This window comes from Lepidochelys kempii, chromosome 1 (genome assembly GCF_965140265.1).
Source record: "Lepidochelys kempii isolate rLepKem1 chromosome 1, rLepKem1.hap2, whole genome shotgun sequence".
In the NCBI taxonomy this organism is placed as follows: Eukaryota; Metazoa; Chordata; order Testudines; family Cheloniidae; genus Lepidochelys; species Lepidochelys kempii.
Window position 1 is genome coordinate 252,381,233 of NC_133256.1, and position 21,592 is coordinate 252,402,824.

General features: G+C 43.5%; 1 protein-coding gene across 1 annotated transcript in view; it reads right to left on the reverse strand.

Annotated features, from left to right (window-relative positions):
• Positions 1 to 18,761, reverse strand: part of NUAK1 (NUAK family kinase 1) — a 59,802-nt gene extending 41,041 nt beyond the window's left edge. The window contains exon 1 of the mRNA XM_073324253.1: positions 18,352 to 18,761. Coding sequence (XP_073180354.1) covers positions 18,352 to 18,708 — 357 coding nt within the window. The 5' untranslated portion in view covers positions 18,709 to 18,761. The remainder of the gene's footprint in view (positions 1 to 18,351) is intronic.
• Positions 18,762 to 21,592: the final 2,831 nt, after the last annotated feature.

A 21,592-nucleotide genomic window follows, 5' to 3' on the forward strand; every position in this document is an offset into this window, starting at 1 on the left:
TTTTTTTTTTTCTGGTAAGCACCATAGGTCCGTAATTGGAATTAAAATAAAAACTGTCTTACAACCTTAATGACACAGTCACTACTCCTTAAGAAATGTTAACCAATACTGAATGCCATTTTCATTGAAAGGATAAAAACTGCATTTATATTAACTTCTGGTGAAGTTGCCAAGCAAATGTTTATTTTTGGCTTCCACATTTACTAAAGCCAAACGCAACAAGGAATTGGGATTCCACAATGTCTAACTGCTTTCCTTCCAGGTTACAATTTTGTTGGAACAAAAAAAAGCTGACTTTACTTATAAGTAGGAAAAAAACCTAGTAGCATCTGTTTCAATGTCTGTTTATATCATAGTTTGAATAAGGTTACAATTGTGAAATCTTTGTTATTGATCAGCTTCCAAACACAGCACAGCACCATCCAGAACATGTGCAAGGGAGGAAAACTTACTTCAAGTGTCTCATGTGCCAGTCCTTTAAGGTCTGCAAGTCCACGTGCAGAATGTTTATTACTAATTTAAAATACTGGCAAATCAGGGAAAAGGGGAGTGAAATAATTCACAAGTCCCATGATCACTGTGCTCAGTTTTGCATGGTTACTAAAGATTCCTCCTCCAAATACTGGAAGACAGTTTTCAAAATTAATTTTGAGGCTTGATTTTTCAGCTACCATAGCCAATGATACAATGAAAAATGCCAAACTGAAGCAGTAGAAAGGAACTTTAGTGAATCAGGAGGCAACATCTTCATTGTGAATTGGTCTTGAAGCATAGTGTTAGAGGGCACTCCCCCTTTGGAGGTGCTGATTTGGGATGAAATGTAAAAGCAAGATGCTGGTCACTTGTGGTCATTAAAAAAATCCCTTCACTTTTCTCAAGCACAAGGGTCCTAGTCTTGGTGTTTTGGCAAAACTCCAGTTTGAGTATATTCTCCTTGTCTACTACTCATCCCCCCTCCGCCCCATCCCATAATTTAAACGTAAATATTGTTCACATCCTCTTAGAAACTTGCATCCTGTTGTTGTGTGTGTTAAACAGTTGCAACAATGCACTCCATCAGTTAGCAATGTCTGTAACATACGTTGGCTTATGTTTAGATGAAAGACGCTGGATAAATGACACACAAAACGAGAAGCGTTTTGGATGATTTTAAAACTCTTTCTTACAATTAACTAGAATCTTCCAATGGACCTGCAGGTACATTTTCCTTTCAACCATAAGGTCCAGTTGATGATGATGATATGGATCAACAAGTTTAACACCGCTTACATTAAGGGAACTCTTCACCCTGTTTTCTCTCTCTACTGTATACTGCCACTAAGATCATTAAACCTATCTTAATAATAAGGCCCATTACATGGGCATGGGCATGATGATAAAAATACTTGGCTTTCTGTGACAGAACGATAACAAAGGAGTAATCTACAAAGCATTCTCTCAGAATAAAGACCGTAGGGGAGAAGCACTGAATGCTCCTCTAAACAATCAAAATCTAGCTCCCATTGAAGTCAGTAGGAGTTTTGCCCTTGACTTCAATGGGAGCAGGACCATTGAGAGGAAAAACGTACTCCCTGAAGACACTACTAAGAGAAGAGGTCTGCCATCCTCCCCTCAGTATGTCACAAAGAGGGAAACGTGTCTATTGGCCACACCCCTAATGCACTAAAGAGGGCCTGCAGCAGCCTAAGGTTTACCATAAGGCCCCACAGCAGGTAGAATGGTGTGAGAAGATAATGGACCCAAGGCCCTTTTTGGGGCATGTCATGGGGTGTATAGACCCCATGCTGGCCTGGCAACGAATGAGTTAATGCAGGAACTACCAGCCAATGCTGATTGGCAGCCTCACAGCAGCTGGGAGAATAAAAGCGCTGAGAAGCACAGGGGTGGGGTGGCTGCCAGAGGAGGCTGTAGACCAGAGAAAGTAGGTCCTGCTAGCAAGCTGGTGAGAAGCTGTCCCAGAGGGACAACACCCTAGAGAAGAGATGACCACAGGCTGCAGAAACCGATAGAACCAAGGTAGGATGGAGCTCAGGGTACAGGAGAAGAATTGTTGAGGGTTGATTCTGCCTGCCAGGGTTGAGGGCCCTGAGCTGGAACCCAATTGAGTGGGTGGGCTTGGGTTTTCCAACCTATCCCTCCACAGAAACTTAAGAACCAAAGGGGATTCCAGGCCTCTTGAGGACAAGGACCAGCTAACCCCTGCCAAACATAAGGGGAAACCCATACACTCCAGTGAGACAGAATTTAATGTCTTTGCCTGCAGGGTAGGACTACAGAGATTCAGACAAGAAGGGTGGACTGATTGCCCCGCTGAACTGAACAGACTACGTGCAACACTCCATCTGACCAAAAGGAGGCCCTGACGCAATAGGGCACCAGTTCACAGGGCCTCTATAGCTTCAGAGAAGCATCAGGACTGCTGTATGCTCATCAAACCACAGACTTTTGGGGGTTCTCTTCTCCATCATTAATGAGAGGTAATTTTACAGTATAAATGCCAAGGGGGTGGTTATGTGCTCATGCATACATACACTTTTACAATGCTCATCCTGGGTTTTATATGGATTTTGTTTTATTCCCCCGGCACTCTTCTTCTTGGAAGCAGGATGAGAATTAATTAAAAGGGAAAAGAGATTAATATTTCAGTCTGAGCGCCACAGCATGGAGAAGTTTTCTTTGGAAAGTTTATTTTTAAAGAATCCATATTCCTGGGATATGATTGTGCTAATCAAGGCCCAGACCTATATTTCATGAGCATCTAAAATTTCCAGTTAGGTCAATGGGAGTTTTGGATGTGTAGGAAATTCAGGCTTTAGGATTGCCAGTTGTGGGTAGCAATTATGATACAAGGGGTGGTGTACTGTACAGAGAATATAATATAAGGTACACAAAGGTATGTAATGGAGAGGGAGGGGTAGGGGCTTCAGTTTATCACACAGGAGTATCAACTCTGAGGCCCTGATGGCTAAATTATTATAATTTTCTAAAATAATCTAAAATGGACCAGGCTGCAGATACAATCCTCTATTGGGGGCCTAGTAACCCACAGTCCCCCATCCTGTTTGGAGAACTGACCCTGGAAAATATTTTCAAATGTTGGCAACTTTGTCAGTTAAACCTCACCCAGTTTCCTTTTGTTTTAGGTCTGCAGATCATTCTGTAATATTAAACTCCCCTCTTGTTTTTGTAATAATTCTACTTTGGTTTCATCTTGTTCAGCCTGAATGGTATTAATTTAATTGCCCTTTTTGGTTATGGACCATCCTGGAAATTATTACAGAGTTCCATGGAATTATTACAGAGGGAGGAAGGGAATTGCTAACATTATTTTTTTCCATCCTTCTCTGATTTCTAAGAAATATCTGTATCCCTGAAAGCAGAGGGACCTGCTGCTGCTCCTTTTTATTTATCAAAAGTAAATAAGAGGGGCCACCTAATGGCTCAGTGGGAAGGGTAATACAGAAACAACCAAGCTCAGGTTTTCCTGGAACAGTAGAACTGGAGTGGACAAAGATGTGACAGGGAGGGTGAAGAATGAATTGTTCTTTCACAAGATCTAGCAGCTGGTTACCAAGCAATTTTACAGCCACAGAGAAGGGTACCTATTCTCCCTGTTCAGAAATCAAGGTGGTTGTTCTGAACAGTTGGGGGAGAATGAAATTTGAAAAAGAGGCAACCCAGAACAAAGGAACGGGTAAAAAAGCCTTTGGCAATGTAGTCACTCGGACTGTGTAATCTCACTCAGACTGTAGCCCCCACCCCCATCACACGCACACCCCCTTTTCTTGGCAGCTGCCTTAGCCAGAGTCAATTGAACAAGGGAGAGTCCGTACTCAGATTTCTGGAATCCTTTTGCCAAAAAGTTAGGTAGAGCACCAGCAGCAACGCAGGCTTCCCACTTCACCCTGCCAGTGACCTTAACACAGACTTGGATGTACCACGGTCCCCAGAGTGGAGAACAATTCCCTCTCATTCTACTTGGTCCAGAATTTCATCTCAGCAAATACCACAAATCATGTCATACTGTGTAGAACTATTTAAGTGGTGCTGTGCAATGTGAATTGCTGTCCATGAGGGACTGAGCTAGCCACTGCCTAACCCATTTTATTTAACTTTTTACTTAAACTTCCCTGAAGGAGGAGGTTGCATTTTGCTACTCTGGAGCTCAGAACTGCTTTCATCTCATTTGAGCCAGGCATTCCTTTGCTAAGTGGCAGAAATAATTTAATTTTTAAAACAGATCCTAAATAAAAACATTTGTGACATTTTCTGCATAAAATGTAGTAATTATTATGTAATTATTGGCTCCATGTCCTAGAAATATACTAATCCTGATTTAGCTAAAATAAAACCAAATACATTACATTCACTGGAATTACACCAGCAATTAAGTCCATTTTTTTAGCCCCTGGATAAAACCATGCATTGTATTAAATTATGTGTGTTCCTAGTTTTGCATTTTTACATTCCTAAAAACAAGAATGCACATGGCTACCACTATAATACTGATAACTTCCAGCTCAATCCTATATTAACTTGTGCAAGAACAGCATTAACCTCTCAATTGCATCAGATAATCCATGACAAGGATTAACAGAGCTGCCTTGTTGAAAATGAAGCAATTTTAGCCCTCCTTTTACTGTGACTGCTTTCTGAAGTGTGCTTTAATGTGCATGCCATAGTTCAGAATGAGCCAACATTTAAATTAGCTTATATAATAGGCTGTTAAAGTGTCATAGAGGGCTTTGTTGGGCAGATAATGAGAAGAATTTGGGTGTACAGTGAAACAAAGACACAGCTGCCTGTGCCAAACATTCAGTTTATGGCAATACTTCATACAAATTATTCCCTATAACAACTGAACTGTCATATCCTACAACCACATCCCAGGCAACCTCCCAACTGAGCTTGCTAAGGCTGCAGTCTGATGTGCTGTACACACAAACACCAGTAATACCCAGATGTTCTCTATGTAAAACATTTGGTTTGAAACACATAGCACTTCTTTCCAAAAAGCCATTACATTTGTTTAATGGACTCATACAGCTCAACTAAAATATCCTGGAGCAGACATTTGACTGCAATTCTACTCTATAAGCCCCATCTGCAAAAAAGAGAAAAAGCAAATGAGAATGCTTTACATGATTTATGCTGCCTTTATGATCAGCCAGTTCATAAAACACAAGCTCTGCTCTACAGACAATAACACAGATTGCTTTCAAGTGTGTCATTTAGCCCTTGCCTGCATTAAACAAATACATCAACTGAAAAAAAGGGCCAAAATTCTTCAGCTTATGAGTGTAACCAAGGGCAGAATTTGGCCCAAAGCTGTCTCGAGGAATGTGATTTTCTGTTTTACATTCAGGGAGAGGGAATAATGATAACTGGTAACATTCATAACTACATAGGTTTCTTTGCATCAGAGGAAGGCTGGAAGGAGGGAGGTTAAAGTACATAATGAAATTCTTTAATGAATTCCTCTATGGTAATATTCACTCCACAATGAAGCATTTCATGGTCCTGTTAGAACACATTTTTATAATGAAATGCTAGACAGGATAAACTGAGACGATACTTATGTCACTGATGTAAAGAGATGCATAGAAAACTCTTGGATCATACTCAGAATAAGACTGTTGCTGAAAAAGAGGGCCAGCCAATCACTTGGCTGCCAATATGTTGTACAACTTTTTTTGCTGAAAGCCCCTTGTTCATTACGAGTCTTAACAACTTAAGCAGATAATGGGGTAGGGTGTGGGCATGAAGAAGAGGAGACAGTCCGTGGGTGGAAGAAAAGCTAACATCTGCAGTGCTCAGGGGATACAACTACAGCCTCAAAGGAAGATACTCACTTTTCCTTGTCACAGAGGAAGTGCAGCCTTTTCCTAGGATGTACGAAGCTGCCACATACAGTCAAGTAGAAGAAGGCTAGGCTCATGATTAAGGCACTGGAGTGGCACTTGGGAGTTTGGGCTTCTGTTTCTTGCTCTGCCCCAAATTTCTCATGTGACCTTGGGCAAGTCACTTAATCTCTCATTGCCTGCAGCCTTGTCTTCACTAGGAAGGGTTTGTCAGTATACCTAAACCAGTATCGCTATACTGTCAAACCCTCCTATAGAGACGCAGCTTATGCCAGCAAAAAAAACCTCTTGACAGTATGGCTCAGTCCAGTTCCCCCAAATGAAATAAGCTATACCAGCAAAGAGACTTTTTTTGCTAGTATAACTGTGTTTACTGTAGGGCTTTTGTTGGCATAGCTGTGTGAATTAAGGGTATGTTTTTATTTTTTCATACTGCTAACTGATAGAGCTGTGCTGGCAAAACTTTTCAGTACAAACCAGACCTCATTTCCCCTTCTGTAACACAGGGGAAATAATCCTTCCTATCTCAAAGGGATGTAGCAAGGCTATGTTAATGGTTGTGGGGTGCTCCGACATTATGGTGATGACAAGCACCACAGAAAAAGCCTATACATAAAAATGAAGGAAGAAAAGTTGGGTTATATAAAGAAAAGGCTGCTCAGGAAAACGCAATGGAGACAAGGTTCAAATATTCTTTGCTTGTGGGAGGGAGGAGAGTACCCCCCTCATGTACACCCTTATCTGGGTTAATTAAGGCCAACTAAAGCTCATTCTCAGATGACTGGGACCAACGAACCATAAAAATAGCCCAGACGTCAAACAAACAGATGTTTAGCTAACCACTGCTATCACAATAGAGTTATCAAATGTTTTTACCCATTGGTGTAGGTCCAACTGTACTGCTTTCTAATGTATTTTAAATACTCTTGTGGTAAGGTAGTAGTACTGTATTTTAGCTGGTATTTTTACAGGCTATAATATTTCATATCGGTATGCAACTACTTCAAGCCTCAGGGAGTGTAGTGTTAGTCAATCTACCCTCCTGCTGAGCATTCAGCTACCAAGGAGGTTTCACTCTTCAGTATTCTCCCGATGGTCACTTTTTCCTACGCCAAAATGTTCCACTTGGAACAACAAACCGCAGAACACTGCTAAGGTGATTATGAGGTATGTCTTCATTTCAGATTTAACTACAGATGCAAGGGTTCTAAATTCCAGGACTACACTATTTACGCTATTTTAAGCATGTCATTCCTTGTGACAAACATAATTAAAAACCCCAATATGGAACCAAAACACATTATGACTTTATTTCTGCAAAGCCCAACAAAAACAAAACAAATTCCAAATGTGTATGATAGTGGGTTGTTTTTTTTAAACAAATGATGCATGGTCATTTTTCTTCATTTATCTTTTGCTTAAATAGGGATAATCATTTGCATCAATAACAAACAAAACAGTTCTTTTCTATTATTATCGTTAGCAAACACTAATCCTAAAGTTCATGCTGCCTTGCAGAGATGTTTTTATCTAAACTCATTGCTAGATTATGAAGTAGGTTCTACAAGGAAAATATTCAGACTCATTTTTAAATTAAACAAATCTCTTCCAAATACAGTGAATATTATGGAGGTGTCTCTAGAATGTCCATCATTAGGATTGTGTCAAGATTGGTAGTTATATTAGGGATTAGATCCCTTTTCTGTGTATGGGAAATATAGTCTGGAGGTGTCAGTAGCAACTCCATTGTCAAAACTGCACTGTGATTTCCACCTAAAGCAGGACCAAAATCTCTCTGCTCTATATCTTAATGACTGAATTTAGTCTCCAACTTTGGCACAATAATCCTTTGTAGGACAAACAAATGTTCTATTTCTTTCAGTCAAGTATGTACAAATCACTGTGTCTGTGCCAAGGCATTGGTGCTTAAAGACACCCTGCCCTCTCCCCCCCCCCAAACACTGCTGACTCCGCTCTCCAACACACTGAAGCACTCGCACCATGGGGAGTCTTTCAAGCACCAGTGCCTCAGCTCAGGCACTTGGCTCCTCCAGTACTACTGCCTGAGCTCTCCAGTATGCCAGCAGCAGTGCCAAGGTCACTACGGGCCTCTATGCCAAAATACCAGCACATCAAGGGCTTACCCAGTGCTGCTGACTTGGTCTACCAGGTAGCCAAGGTAACAGGCCTGAGGGAGCCCTTGAAGCACTGATGCCTTATCACAGAGACAGTGGGATCCCTAGTCACTCTCCTGCCTCCCATCAAATCTTCAATCACCATCAAGCTCCCCGACATCGCACCTCTTGTCCTCCTTGGTTCCCCAGTGCACTATACAACTGCCCCACTGGGAGTGAGGAGGTGGTGAATGGCCCATTTAAGGAGACCATGAGAGGCTGAGCAGGGATGTGGGAGACAACATGGAAGGTGAAAAAATGTGGGGTGTGCAGTGGGCGACGGGGCTGTGGAGGGAAGAGTGCTGTGGTGTGAATGTTGCTGAAGTAACGTGGACAAGGAACAACTGTTGTAGGTTGCGAGGGATGACTGGGGAATTATCTAGGGATTAATTGTTGTATTAATGGAAGATTAACTCTTTATTAAAAAAGCTTTTGGTCTGGGATAGAAGGATGATGGTCATATGATCATTTTCGCCAAGGAATGGACTGTGGCCATGAAATAAGCTACAAACCATGGAATGAACTGCACTTAATTTGCAATTTTGAGTTTACCTACAGTTGGCTCACAAATCTAATTCCACCAGGACGGCTCCTAACATTCCAATCCTGTCAAGCACTTTTCCCACAGCAGCCATTTTTTTAAAATAAAAGGACCTAACCATAAAAATATTTTATTCCTTTCCTCCGTGTGTCAGGACAGGACTTGAAAAATCACACTCAAGCAAGATCCAGGACTTGTATTCAATCCTGGACCAGTGGCAGTTACAAGGTCTGATATCTTGGGAACAATCAAAACTAGTAGCAGTGCTATCTGTCCTTGGAGAGCAGGGATATTACGAATATCAATAATCCATATTAGTTTAATGGCATGACTTGGGGATTGTTTGATTTGTACACATGGTGATTGGTATAAAAATCATATTTAGCTGCAATTAGAAATTAGACAGCACCACGGCAAGGGACGACTGCATTCAGGCATTTTTTCCCCATTTGAACATGTAGTTAAAGGTGATGGGAGGGCCTCTACATGAATTAAACATCTGGTATTTTTGGTGTGAGTCCAGGATGTTTGATCAGTATGGCCAGACGCTGTACTCTCATGGAATACCTCACCCAGCCCCCTAGTGTTCAAAGGTCTAGGATCTTCTAATTTATACAATGTACAATGTTGTCTGTGCAGACATGGTGATAAATATAATCTGTTTAAAAAGCAGATCCTTCTCAAATCATAACTCACAGATGCTTAAAGGCTTTCATGTGGGTAAGACAAATGAGAGCCACAGTGCCTGATTCTATAGCCAGGGAGTACAGGAAGCAACAGCAGGAGAACACTATTGAAAGCCTGGATACACTTATGGCTTTAGTGAATTGGTCATAAAATATAACAACACACAGATGCAGTTTTTACCTTGCTCTGTAGTTTTTTCACTGTTGGCCATATATCTAGCAAATTGTGGAAACAGTTTTTGGTTTTGTTTGTTAAATAGACACATATGGTATCCCTGTCTGTTAAAAGATAGCTACAAGATGCATCAACCAATTAATTTGCATATCTAGTATTACACTTCTGATTGGTCAGTATATGGGGTATACTTGGAGTTGCAAAGAAGTGTGTCTCAAACAAAGAAGTAGAACAAGAATATTTTTTTAAAGAGTCAGGTGCATGCCCTGGCAATGTAGGGCCAAATTCTGCCTTCTGGGGGAAAAGAACAAGAGAAAAATGTCAACAGATCTGTGTGTGCTATAAGGGCACTATAATGTTTCCCACATTCTCTCTCCTTTTGATTTTCATGGATCTGTGCATGTGGATCTGGCTGTGGCCGAGGTTTACCAAATATTGTCAGTGTTTTTTTAACCCATGTATGACTTTCTCCTCTGGTATTTTGTGGCTACCACCTGCTGCTTATTGGCTCTACAATCTAGCAAAAACTTTCTAGTTATTTACCAAAAAACAAAAACAAAAAAAACCAGACTCACAGAGTAACTGTGATTAGAATTCTATAACGAATAAACAATCTTTAGCATGAACTGCAAGTTCCAGACATCTTTATCCAACATAGATGAGCTCAAACTAGAATATGTATGAAAACACTCTCCACATGTCATATCATAATTGTAATTCTTAGGCAAAAATAAAATCACACACAGCCGAACACCACAATACATTTGAACAATATGTGCCAAAAGAGATTTTGTACAGTTTTCATTCTGTTGGGTTCTCTCACACATGGTGTTTTGAAACCATTTGTAACAACACTTGTAGCATGTTTTAACTGAGAGTTGCTTTATAAACAGTAGGCCAAATTCTATCATGAATTTCACTTCAGTGAGGTTGCATGGGGTGTAAATCAGGGCTGAATTTGGCCCATAAATTAACACAACTTCTCTGAGTGGCAAAGTAGCAGTATCCCTATTTTATAATGGGCAAGCTGAGGCACAGAGAAGTTAACTGAACTGCCCCAAATCACACAGCAAGTCAGCGGAAGAGCCAGAAATAGGATCCCAGAGCCTAGAAATCCATTCACTTGTTTATAGATCCAAAGTCCTCCAGTAAATGCCACCCACCGGACGTCAACCCAGGAATCAGAATGAGCATCTGCCTCTGACTGAGTTAAAAGAGCTAAAAGATTCGTGAAAACTAACATATTTAGACAACTCTGAGTCCTTACTCGCAACTCATTGACGCAGACTTTTACAGAATATTTACTTCACCAAACTAACTTGCTTCTACATTTTTCAGCCATTTGTTTAAGTTATTTTTAGGTAGGAGCACCCCTTCTGATCTAATCTCTCTAGTTTGAGGATCTGGAGAGCTGTGCTTTAGGAAGGATGGCAGAATACAGGACAATCAATTTCCGCTTTCAGTTCCTGAAACTCAACCCCTTCCTGCACATTTCAGATACTCAAGTGAGGGTTAGATGTAGCCATTTGACACTTACCTCATGATATTTCCCACTGTAATAAATTTGTGGTACTTTCTAAGAAGGACTTTAAGCAAAAATAAACTACACACCATTGGATTTAATTAGGAAATATTTATACCACTGTTTTAGAACAGTTATGTAATAAATAGGGATGGAACAAAACAACAAAAATCAGTCCCCAAAGCCAATTTGCTTAGGCTTATTATAGGTAGTGCAGGTAGCAATTCCCAGAGTTAATGCCGGACACTTTCTGTTATAAGGTTCTGTTTTCAGTTACTTATATCTTTTCCAAATTTTAATTGTTTGGACTGCCAATTTTTTCCATGCGGGGTATCTGCCTCAGGATGAATATTGCTGGAAAGTTTTAGCAGTTCAGCCATTTCCAAGAAGGAGGTTATGAAAAATGTTGTTTTGCCCATGTTAAAAAAAAAATCTTAACTTTTTCACTAAGCTCTAACACCTCCATGCTTTGGAGCAGGAACTTGAAATTTAGCAGGGGGTCTCCCTGGTGTCAGGAATGTACCTTCTCTCATCTCCATGGAACCTTGCCCAAATTTATCAAAGTCATAAGCCTCTGAAAAATCTCAGTTTGCATATGCTCAATAGAATGTTGTTAGAGTTTGGAGCTAAATTTGCCAAAGATTCCATCTGCACAGAGCATGCTGCAACCCCTCGCAGCTCTTGTGTGATAACTGGAGCGTGTATGCACTGTCTCCGAGAAAGACTGAGCATGCTCCATCCTGGGACTGCAGGAGCTCAGACCTTCCCTGCAATTGCTTCACTCAACTGCTAGGTCCCATTGTGGCAACAGACACAGGAACAGAGAGCAGGAAGACTCTCTCTCCTGCACTCTCAATGCTCCCCCAGCTTGTTCCCCATCAGTATAGAAGAGGAGAGTACAGCTTGACTGGAATGCAGATAGGGGGTTTTCACAACAAAATTTTTGGTGGTCTCTAAGTGTGGCCACCAACTCTTGCTGGTGGCTGCTCTGACAAATTTTCCTAACATACTTAATTAACTTTAGGCAAAACAAATAAATATGCACATATACTTGTCCAAATCATTGTAATTTATTTATGTAAGGTGGGTTTTTTTTTTCAGATTTAATAAGGTATAGTTGTATTTTGATGCCCCTGGTCCCTGCTGCCTCCCCCCGCCCTCCATGGATGTCCCTGGCTCCTGCTGCTTCCCCCACCCCACATTGCCCCAAGCTCCTTTCTGTGGCCTCACACCCCAGGCTCAGCCCGAACCATGCCTCTTTACCATGGTGCCTTGTAAGATCAGCCTTGCTAATGCCCAAAGCCGGAGCCCCACAGCTGGAGCCAAGGGTGGGGGAGGCTGAAGCTTGGTGCCCTGCTGCCACCCCAGGAGGCTGAAGCCCGGAGCCAGCTGAAACGGGGGGGGGGGGGGGGGAGGGGCTGAAGCACGATGCTCACTGCCAGAGCCCTAAGGCTGAAGAAGGGAGAGAGGGGGATTAAGCCCATCCCCAGAGTCCTGAGGCTGAAGGGGGGGAGGGGCTGAAGTCCCCTGGAGTCCCTGGACCCTGCAGGGAGGGGCCACTGCTTTGCCCTCTCCCCCAGAAGGCTGTCATGGCCACAGGAAACCCCCCTGGTGGCTGCATGCGGCCACAGTGGCCACATTTGAGAAATGTGTAAGGAACAGGGAGAGGAGAAGGAAGAGGTGTGAGGCGCAGGAGCCAAGTGGGAGAGAGACTGCTCTAGGAATGAATCAGGGTTGAGTAGTAAAGGGGGTTGTCTGTTGGATCCCTGCCTCATTTGTTGCAGAAGTTGTAAGGTACATACTGAAAGAGGCAGGGAACTGCAAGAAAAGAAAGGATGATCGCATGGCTAAGGCACTTGAATGCTGCCTTGGGGACCTGGATTCTATCCCTGCCTCTGCCACAGAGTTCCTGTGTGATGCTGGGCAAGTCAGTGAAGCCAAAACATTTACAGGTGGCCACTGTGTGTTCCTCATTTTCTAGGTGCTTGACTTGAGATATTAGGGTCTGATTTGCAGAAGTGCTGAGCACTCAGAACAGCAACAGAAGTCTACAGGAGATCTACTCTGAACATACAAAGTGCTATAAAATGCTAAGTACTCTGAAAAAGTCAGGTCCCAGCATCTCAAAGTGGGCACCCAAAGTATGTTGACACTTTTGGATTTAACCTCTGCTCCATGCGTAAAATGGGAATAATAATCATACCACTTCACATCACAACAGTGTTCCAAAGACACATTAATGAATGTTTGTCATGAACTAAGTTACTACAATGAGAGCATTATAGAAAAGTTATAAGGAAATTTATAATTCTGTATTTGGTTTGAATAATGTGTAGTAAATAATGCATAGGGCCTCACAAGAACAATGAGAATACAAATAAATATTGACCTGCCCATTCACTGTATGAGGGAGGAGTCCTGTGGATAAAACAGTACTTGATCACATAATTAAAATAAAGCATACAAGAGAGCTGAATTAAGGTTCCACAGACAACTTTACCACTGATATTTCCCAACTTTTGAGTCCTTGACTTTTCAACATTAACTTGCTTTTAATGTAGGGTTTTTTCCTCTGGCTGTAATAGATTACTGATCTACCCCTAAAGGGCTCAATTATGGGTTGTCTGACAGACACTTTATGTAATTTGCTGATGTAAAAGTTCCATAAACTGGACCTGCCATAGAGTGGTTCCCCACTTGCCACAGAGCTCTACTGGAACTGCTAAGCACCAGACCCTTCTCAGTTCCCTGTGTATGGGGCATGCCAGAAGACAGAAGGAAGAGTGGGCGCTGCGAGTCTCAGCCTACAGCCACTGCAACCAGAGCACAGTGTACGTTAGAGCAGCCCTATAGCCCTAAGGACTGGGCAGAATGTTGACTGAGCCAAGAATATTGGAAGGCTTGGAAGTGGTGCACAACCCCTTTACTCCCACCCTTCCATTCCTACACTGAAATCAACTCAGCAGAATGGAGAATCGGGGCACTACTCCTTGTGATCTGCACAACCGCTCTTATCTTGTTAATTGGGACACACTCCACTTAAAAAATCTTGTTGTAAACAAACAAATGTATCTGTGTTACAAATAAGACCCTAATTATTAAAATGACCAAACTTTAAAAAAAAAATCCAATTTACTTGTCACTATTTATGTTTTTCACTTCTCTCTGTCAGGGCAATGACAATCAATGAAGCCAGTTTCCCTTTGTTTACACCATTTCACTTTCAGGTTCTCAAAAGCAATGTCTGAGTTTCCAACACCACAGGGGAATGCTGATTTGTTTTGAAACAAGGTTTTTTCATTGGAATTTTTTCAACTGTGCAAATGTTTCAAACAATCTAAAATTTTGCAAGAGATTGCTTTTATATGATGTAAATTTGGGGCCAAATTTAATTTGGCAGCATCCCTATGATTGAGAGCTGCATGGTGCACTTTTATACATAAGTGTAAATAAGATATAAACGAGAAATGCCTGTGTTTTATGTTGTGCTGCACCTTGTCATCAGTTCTCAGACTAATAAGCCTGTCTTAGGGGTAGGGAGAGAAGAATTAGGTGGTTTGCCCTCTGTTGGCCAGGAGGAAGATAAAAGCCCTGACTCTCAGGAGGGGACCAGAGAAAAAATTACCTGCTGCTGCTCCCACTCCCCTAGCCCACCCCTGGCCCCTGCAGAAAGAAAAATCTGTCCAGTGAGTGAATGCTGAAGGGGTCAGACACTGGGTGCTTGGAGAGTGGGTGCGTGAGAAATTGTTACATACAATATATAGTGTTGTTAATAATTGGGACATTGGGGTATGGAGCGGGGATTGAATGATGACACAAGAGGGAACCCCTATATGAGTGGACCTGCAGGGGGCTCTGGATGTGCCTCCTTTTAAAAAAATCAAGTTCTGCTCTGTTTTGAGTGCATCGTGCAATGTAACAGGCTTTCATCTGGATTCTTGCCATGTTTCACAATACTAGACCTTCTTTTGCCGATATTAACCAAAACATACACCGTATCAGCAGAATACCATTTACTGGCTTATATGTAATCCCAGAAAAAAACTACTTAAAGATGGAGTTAAGGTTGAAAGGCCCTATCAGCGATTTAGGGTAATTATCCTCAAACCAAGCATTTTCTAGCATGAGCATCTTGCAGGATTTCCTTTCATTATGCACCGTGTACTGTACAGGCACATATGACCATTACCTAGCATGCCTTGCACTTATATGATTGTAACTATGGATTCCTTGGCTAACCCATACTGATTATAGTACATGAGCAAAGTTTTGTTCTGCTGCTTTCATGTGCAAGAGGACAAGCGGAAAAAGCACCTACAGGAATTTCAATGTACATGCTACTTCACAGTCTTTCTATATCCTCCTATATCACCCTTATACTTATAGGAACTTTCACTTAAGATATCATAAGGTGTGAATTTTATACCCAACCAGTACTAAATAAGGAAATCTTGTTTGGAAAACAGCGTGCCCCAAAACATCATATTGGGATATTAATTTATCTGTTTCATGGAACACACAACGTTGTATGTAGTAACTGTCGTAACTAGTACACATTCAAATAAGTTGTTTTTAGCAACAAACTAAATATATCATACAATCCACCTAGCAGTTTTTACTTTCAGAACACTTTGTGAACATGTTTCAGTGCAAAATGGTAAAAAAAAAAAAAAAAGATGAACTGAATACACATAGACTGTTAAATCAAAGCCAAATACTATTCCCACTGAAGTCAATACAGACTTGCTGTTGACTTTAGTTGGGGCAGGATTGAGCCATTTATAGGACTCAATTCTCCTCTCATGCTGGTTTTGTACTGATGTTACTCCATTGACTTCGGTGGTGTTACTTCTCATTTACAGCAATGTGAGATCAGAATCAGACTCTTAGCCTGTCAAACCTGTCGACTGACTTTGTTGTTAAGTTGTTTATTACAGTTAGAAACAATTGAATGCAAAATTCAAAGCTTACATTTTATATTAAAGTCTGGCTACTCATGCAATAATCTTTAGCAAAATGTTGTATAGCTAAATTGCTTGTTAGCTAATAAAAAATTTTAAAAGGCCAAATATGTTAGCGCAGATCACTTGGACAGGGCTAATAACTGGGAATGTAATGTTGTTTCCAAGGTTCAGGTTTGCAATCTGTTGCCATACAGCTTGAACTATTTACATACTGCTGAGTGAAAAAAGATGACTGGAAGCAAACAACCAGGTTAGAGAGTGACCTTGGGACTCTTGAAACCTAGCTTCTGGTTATTGGACAATTTGTGCTTAAGACATAATGGAATGGTGCCTGCCACACTGCTCTCTGTGCATCCCCTGCTGGTCACAGTATGAATCTATTCAAGCCTTTTCAAAGATGCCATAAATACTGATGACTAATGAGAACAGAAGGGAAGAAAGAAATGAGAATGAAAAAAAGTTGAATGAAAACCCTGTGTCTCTCCTGACCCAGCCCCCTTTTGCTGCATTCTCCTCTTGTGGGTGAAGTGGTCTGTGAGATAAATTAGTGCTCGAAGTACGAGAGTCGGGGGTGGAAACTGAAAAAAAAAAGTAATTTCTATTAACTTCATGTCTGGTTGGGTTCAGGGCCACTAGCTCTAATTCTTTAGAACCGACAAAATGCAGATATTTCACATGTGCTCAAACAGGAGAGTTTAAGCAAAAACATTATATTGTAATTGAATGTAGCTTAATTAATAAAAATAAATGCCATGTGGCAAGGATTAAGTTTTACAATATAAAATTAAGCTATAATATACTCCAGTAAGTATTCTAAATACCGGTAGACAGATTGCATGCAACATTTTTATTTCATTTAAGAATCCAGCTGTATTTTGATTTTCATCCTTTCTCCCTATTTCCCCAAGCTTTGCTACCTCAGCCACAAAGATTCAGATCAGACTGAAATTTGAAATACTTCATCTCTTTTCAGAAGAGGACTTTCCCCTAAACAAATCTGATTAAAGCCCATTCAACATCTTTCTTTAAGTTATTCAAGTTTAAAAAATAGATGTTTCTTACTTTTTTGCAACTAAAAAACATCAGACTTTAAAAAAATCAGTCTCCATAATAGAGATCATTAGCTTCTGTTAGTCTGAAATTTTAGACCAGCCAAGACAGCAAACATTAAAAATCTTGTACTTGAAGTGAGCATGTGCAGAGATGTTCATCTCTGGTTTCTGTTTAGCCAGCCTCCAAATGAGCTAGTAAAATGAAAGAACACATAATGTAATTGTACAGCTTGGTTGAAACTCTCATTTTAACTGTTGACACATAGCTCTAGTTGTAAAGTAAATGTCCCTTATTCAAGCCACCTCACTGGCAGTTTCTGTTTCTTCCTCTGGGTATGTGCTAGGTTTGCAGCCAACCAAAACAAAAACAGCAATGAAACAAAACTTGTATGTCACTAGGGCAATGTCTTGCTTTTGTACAGTCTGCTGAAAATCAGTCAACCTCAAATGAAATTTATGTTAAGGTGTCTTCAGAAAAGCATTTATGTCTCTGAGCAGTCAATCGCTAATGCACTCCCTGCATCTTGTACCATCACCCTACTACTGGAGATGTATTTCAACTGAAAATCAAATGGCAATGTGTGTGTGTTACTTCAGATGCATTACAAGTCCCCCTGTGTATGAGGCTGAAGGAGATGTGGGAGGACTTGCTGGATTCCAGTTATTATAGGGTGGCCTCTGGGCTGTGTTAGGTCTTGAGCCATCCCACAAAACTGAGCCATGAACTGGACTGTAAAAATCAATGGGGCTGGATTGCAGTCCCAGCATTTTTTAGGTGTCAGCCAAGTTCAGATCACAAAAGTTAACTGCAACAAATCACTGCACTGTATCACTTAAAAATAACACTTAATATTCTGACACCATTCTGAGGGTCACTTCAATTAGCTAGGGAACTCTGCAAGTTGCACTGCACTATACATTTCCACCCTTAGAAATAAAGGTAAGGTTACTGGTGAAGACGGCCACATCTGTGAAGGCCAACAAAAACACACATTTTATTCCAATCATAAATATCATTTGGCGCCTGGTAAATATGCCCAAGTATATAACTGCCTCATCGTAAGTATTTGGCTGGAGTCAAAACACTGGTTCCAAAGGCACTTGGAGGCTATTCCGATCGAGTCCCAAACTCCATAGCTAGCTGTATAATGGGTACCAGTACCGCCAAAGAGCTGGGTTCATATTCTCCCATTCTTTGGGGAGATTTCAGCTCGAAGCTTTGTGGCTTGGGCACCTCTTGAATGCCACAGCTTCCTTTCTACCTCCTCTGAGATAACGCTCAGGGGCCTGATCTCTAACAAGCTCCTGGGAGGATGCACCCGAGGAGCGGTGTTCCCCCTGGGAAGCTATAAGAAAAACGGCTCAGGCTGCCTTACCACTCTGCCCGAAAACCTCTCGATGGCCCTCTTGACTTTGCCATAGGTGCCCTTGCCCAGGGTCTCCTGCAGCTCGTAGCGGTGCTTCAGGTTGTGCTTGTGATGATGCCTCTTCACCCCTTGCTGCTTCCTCAGCTCCGGCGCCGCTGTCACCTCGGAGGATGGAGCCTCTTCCGCCGGCTCCTCCAGGGCCGCGGCTCCCTTGCCGGCGGCGCCCGGCTGGGAGCCGCACGAGAGGCAGCGCTGGGGAGCGGGGCCGCGGCCAGCATCCAGCTCAGCGCCCTCCATCTCCGGCGGCGGCACGGCGCGGGGGGCACTCGCGGGAGCGCAGCCGCCGCCTCTCCGCTCTGCCCACATCTGCTGGGCACCAGCCCTTGCGCCGCTGGGGTGGGGACCCGCAGCGCCCCCGACCCCCGCCCTCCCCTCCCCTCTCCTTCCTCCTCCTCCTCCTCCTCACCCCCCTCTCCGGCTGCTGAGGCACATTTGGCACTCGGGGAACAGGCGCCGCTGCAGCCCCGCTTGGCAAGTCCCCCCTCCGCCCCCCCGGGACGAAGCGAGCCGAAGCGACCCCGCTCCGCCCCGCCTAGGGGCAGGCAAGGCTCGGGGACAGCGGGCACCCGCTGGCGGGGAGCCCCTGGCTGGAGCTGTGCTGGGCAGCCCCTTCCCGGCCGGTGGCCCCGGGCTGGGAAGCGGCTCTGGCCGGGGGTGGCGGGGAGACCAGCCCCGTCTTTGTGCGGCCGCCGAGGAGACTGGCCCCGCCTGGCCCCTCACTCAGCCGGGCTGCCCGGCCTGGGAGGGGGGGGGGTCGGTATTTACAGCCCGCGGGCCCCGAGCTGGCTGCCCCTGCCGCCGGCCCCGCCGCACATGTGCGGCTGGAAGGTGCCCTTCTGCTCCAGGCTATATTTGGTGGCGGAGGGTGCCCGGGCTGGGGCCGGAGCCAGCGGCGGGGCTAGGCGGCCGAGCCGCTCTCTCTGCGCAGAGCAGGCGCCGGAGCCTCCTCCTCATGTTCCCTTCAGCCCGGCCCTGGCTGTGGCGAGCAGCCGCTTTGCCGCGGCCGTGAGCGGAAGCCACAGTCCCTCCTCCGCCCCAGCTCCGCACATGCCCCGGGCAGCTCGCCGCCTGCCTCGCTCGCCTCCCTGCGGGCTCGGCTGGGTTTGGGAAGGGGCGGGCAGCGCCTAGCGGATTTGCAGACGGGAGCCGCCCCTCTCCAGTGCAGGCGCTGAACGGGGGCGGGAAGCAGGCAGCCAGGCGTGGGGGGCGGCGGCTAGCCCCGCAGGTCACAAAGCGGGACTCACGCTGCTCGCAGGGTGCGGTTGGCAATGCCCAGCCAGCCACTCAGCTGGCAGCCCAGCAGCCGGCATGAAGCGAGGCAAGGACAAAAGCGTGGCACAAAAGGGAGTCAGCTGCAACCTGCTGCTAAGGAAACTGAGATGAGGGGGCAGATGGACGGATACCAGGACAGACAGATAGGACAATGGAGGAACAGACAGATGCCACAGGCAGAGAGTGGGACAATAGAAGGACAGATCCCATGGACAGACAGGTACCCTAAAGGTGGATAGACAGGGTGCTATTAATTTTACTTTCATATAAGGATCTCTAGGCATTTACAAATTGGGTTCTAGTAAGAGAATTAGCTAGATTAGGCAGAGTACTGTGGCCCACAGTTTCAAACACAAGGCATTTGAAGATTGCCTGTGCTATACAGGTGCAAACACATGCACATACAATTTAAATGGACTTACACCAAAGCATGCATAAGTGTTGAAATTTGACACTGCAAAAACTTGTGCGTGCACAGGTATTGGATTATTTAAAATGTGCACACCAATGTCAAAATTTTTATAGCACATCTTAGTGTTTGCACCCGCAACGTGCAGGCATAAATGTGTGCGTGCACAATTTTGTGTGCACAAATGCACCACACACAGGCTTGAGAGAGGCCCAGAAGAAAATGTACCCATTTATGTCTAGCAGGCTTTTCCAAACAACTATTATATTCCCCAGTATCCTAACAGCTCTATATGATTTCTGTGTAACTGGAACTTTTAGAAAAACACTGGGCACACCCATCAACTTTCTGCATTGGCGTTGTGCAGCACATATAATCCCTCTTATGATCCAGGCTAGTGTTTTTCACCTTTAAGAAAAATCTTTGGTTTCTGTACCCAAATTTTCCATGCAACCAGAGCCAATCTTTGGACCTGCAGAGCCCTCACCCCTGGTTTGGGGCACCTAGAAATATAAAGAAGAAAATCAACTTTCTTTTCTTTTCTTTTTTAAGTAAGTTTCTAGGTCCTTTCCCTTGCAAAGATAGCCTAGAAAACGTAAACCAAAATAGATATGTCAACTGATTGCCAGGGTTGAAATTTTATCACTTATCTTTCCAAAAAATTGCATGTCCCCTGAAGCCTGGAGAGGGTGGGGGGCACCTCCTGCTTTTAGCAGAGGAGGGGGAGCTGTGTTGGCCCCTTACTTTATCCTCTGTTCAGCATGACTAGTTTGCTGGGCAGATATAAAGACCCAGGCCTCTCTGAGGTTACTGGCTCAGCATTTTCATCTTGCTGGCTGACAATAAGGTTCAGGCCTTTTCGAGGTTACCAGCTAAGTACCTCTACTTTGCTAGAATAATCACAAGGCACAGGCCTTTTGAATTTGCTGGTTCAGTAGCATTGTCTTGCTAAACTGGTGTCAATGTCTGTAACTTTGTGAAGTCACTAACTCAACTCTTCTTGCTTGCTGGGATGATGTTAAGGCACAGCTCTCTGTGCATGTACTGGCTCCACTTGTGTAATTGGCTGGGCTAATGCAAAAGCTCAGGACACTAGCTCAGCAGTGTTAGAATGCTGGGATGATGTCAAGACACAGGGCTCTGTGAGGTTTCGGGATCAGCACCTCCAGCTTGCTGGGCTTATGTGAGAGCTTAGCTTTCTGTAAAGTCTGCCGATGCATCTCTAGCTTGCCAAGATAATGACAAGGAACGGGTCTTGGTGATGTTAATGACTCTGCACCCGTAGTTTAATGGACTGATGTGAAAGCACAGGTCTCTATGAGGTTATTGGCTCTGCAGCTTCATCTTAGGAGCAAAGGAATTGCCAGACTGGATCAGACTTGAGGCCCATCTAATTCAGTATCCTGTCTCTGACAATAGCCTGTACCAGATGCTTCAGCGGAAAGTATAAAAACCCCACAGCAGGCAGATATAGAATAATGTGCCCCCTCTCATTGGGTCTCAGCCTCA